At 60.1% G+C, this 1,809-nt stretch overlaps 1 protein-coding gene across 1 annotated transcript in view; it reads left to right on the top strand.

The window, feature by feature from the left end:
* Positions 1 to 299: 299 nt before the first annotated feature.
* PIWIL2 (piwi-like RNA-mediated gene silencing 2) overlaps positions 300 to 1,809 on the top strand; it is a gene marked incomplete at its 5' end in the record, with an annotated part of 6,358 nt that continues 4,848 nt past the window's right edge. Inside the window, 5 exons of the mRNA XM_009579808.1 lie at positions 300 to 417; positions 561 to 685; positions 782 to 862; positions 1,207 to 1,320; positions 1,535 to 1,723. Of these exons, the coding sequence (XP_009578103.1) occupies positions 300 to 417; positions 561 to 685; positions 782 to 862; positions 1,207 to 1,320; positions 1,535 to 1,723 (627 nt within the window). The remainder of the gene's footprint in view (positions 418 to 560; positions 686 to 781; positions 863 to 1,206; positions 1,321 to 1,534; positions 1,724 to 1,809) is intronic.

The following is a 1,809-nucleotide window of genomic DNA, read 5'->3' as shown; positions in this document are numbered from 1 at the left end:
GGTATTGGTGTGGGCACGGGGGCCAGGCTCTCCCACAGCCCCTCGAAGGGTGGGTGCCCCTGGGCAGAGCCCTCCGTGTCTCTCCCTTCCTCCCTCTGTCCCGGTAGCCGCTAGATGGAGCGGCCGGCGCAGCCACGGCGCCTGCGGGCAGAGCTGCTGCAGGGCAGCAAAGCAAATGAGCTCTGGCTTTTCCCCCTCGTGGGGTTTTTGGGGTCCTGAGCGGGGTCTTGCTGGGGGGCAGAGGAGGGTTGAAAGACCAAGGACCTGGGCGGCAGGTGATGCATCCCTTTCTCCGGCAGCCCCGAGGTGGAGTGCAGGAGCACACGCTTCGCCATGCTGAAGGAGCACCGGGAAGTGACGGGGGACGTGACCGCGTTCGATGGCTCCATCCTCTACTTGCCCATCCTGCTCCCCCAGGTAAGAGGCGATGTGATCTGCACAAAGGTGAGGTTGTTCTAGCTAATTTGGGGGTACGGGGATGCCCCCCTGGGTCTCCAGTCACTGTTCTGGGTAGGAGAGCATCCCTCCCGCCCTGGCTAACGCGCCGACTCACCCCGCAGCTGGTCAGTCTGAAGGCTCAGAGGAGAGGCTGTGGGGAAGAGATCGCCATCACCATCCAGATGACCAAGGTTCTGGAGCCCAGCTCAGATCTCTGCGTCCCCTTTTACAACGTGGTTTTCCGGAGGTGAGGGAAGGCAGAGACCTTCCCCAAGCTCCAGGGAGGAGACCCTCCTCCTCCCCCCGAGCCTGAGCCCATCCTGCTTTTATTTTTCTTTCCTAGGGTGATGAGAATCTTAGATATGAAGCTTGTTGGGAGAAACTTCTTTGAACCTGCCCAGGCCACCATATTACAGCATTACAGGTGGGTGCTGGACACGGTTTCCTCCTGCTGCTGTCCAAGCACGTGAGCGTGGGATGGGGACATCCCTGACCCCCTGGCAGTAGCGCGAGGCTGGAAATTCGGAAGTCTTTGCCAGGTCAGCTCTCTTGGCCAGCTCTGGTTAGCCTGACCTCAGAGCGCCTGTTTTCTGCAGTGCAATTCAGGGGTTATTAGCTGAAAGCTGGCAGCCAGCTGGGAAATAAATCCCCGTGTGTTTTGAGCGCTCCTTGGCGAGCGGGATGGCTGCCCAGCTCCTCTGGCAGCGCCGTGCAGGCGGCTCCGGTTTTAACCCAGGCGCCGTTGGGCATCTTCCTCTCCGGGCACAGGCTGCAGATTTGGCCGGGATACTGTGTCAGCATCCGGAAGAAGGACGGTGGCCTTTTCCTCTTGGTTGATGCCATCCACAAAGTCGTCCGCAGCGATTCCGTCCTGAATTTCATGTAAGAGAAGGGAAAAAACCCAGAGGGGCCTTGTGGGGCTTTAGGGGTGAGGGTGGTTTTCCAGCAGGGCTGGCTCTTGGTGAGGGCAGTGCCAGCCGTGATCGCCGGGCCCGCGGCCACCGGTGCCATTTGGCAAAAGGCATTTTATTTTTGGGGTAGCGTGGGCAGGGAGCATCACTGTGAGCCTCTCCTCCTTCCTCTCTCCCCGCCGCAGGCACACCATCTACAAGCAAAGCCTTAGCAGCTTCCAGGACGAGTGCACCAAGCAGCTGGTGGGCAACGTGGTCATCACCCGCTACAACAACCGCACCTACCGCATCGACGACATCGACTGGAACAAGACCCCGAGGGACAGTTTCACCCTGGCCAACGGCGACGAGATCACCTTTGTGGACTACTACAGGTAGGGACCTGCAGGAGCATCCCTTGGGATGAGCGTCTGACGGTAGGGAAGGGCTTGATGCCTGGCTCTGACCGGAGGTGGGTGAG

This window comes from Fulmarus glacialis, unplaced genomic scaffold (assembly GCF_000690835.1).
Source record: "Fulmarus glacialis isolate BGI_N327 unplaced genomic scaffold, ASM69083v1 scaffold22776, whole genome shotgun sequence".
NCBI classification, from domain to species: Eukaryota; Metazoa; Chordata; class Aves; order Procellariiformes; family Procellariidae; genus Fulmarus; species Fulmarus glacialis.
This window is presented reverse-complemented; position numbering and strand designations above follow the sequence as displayed.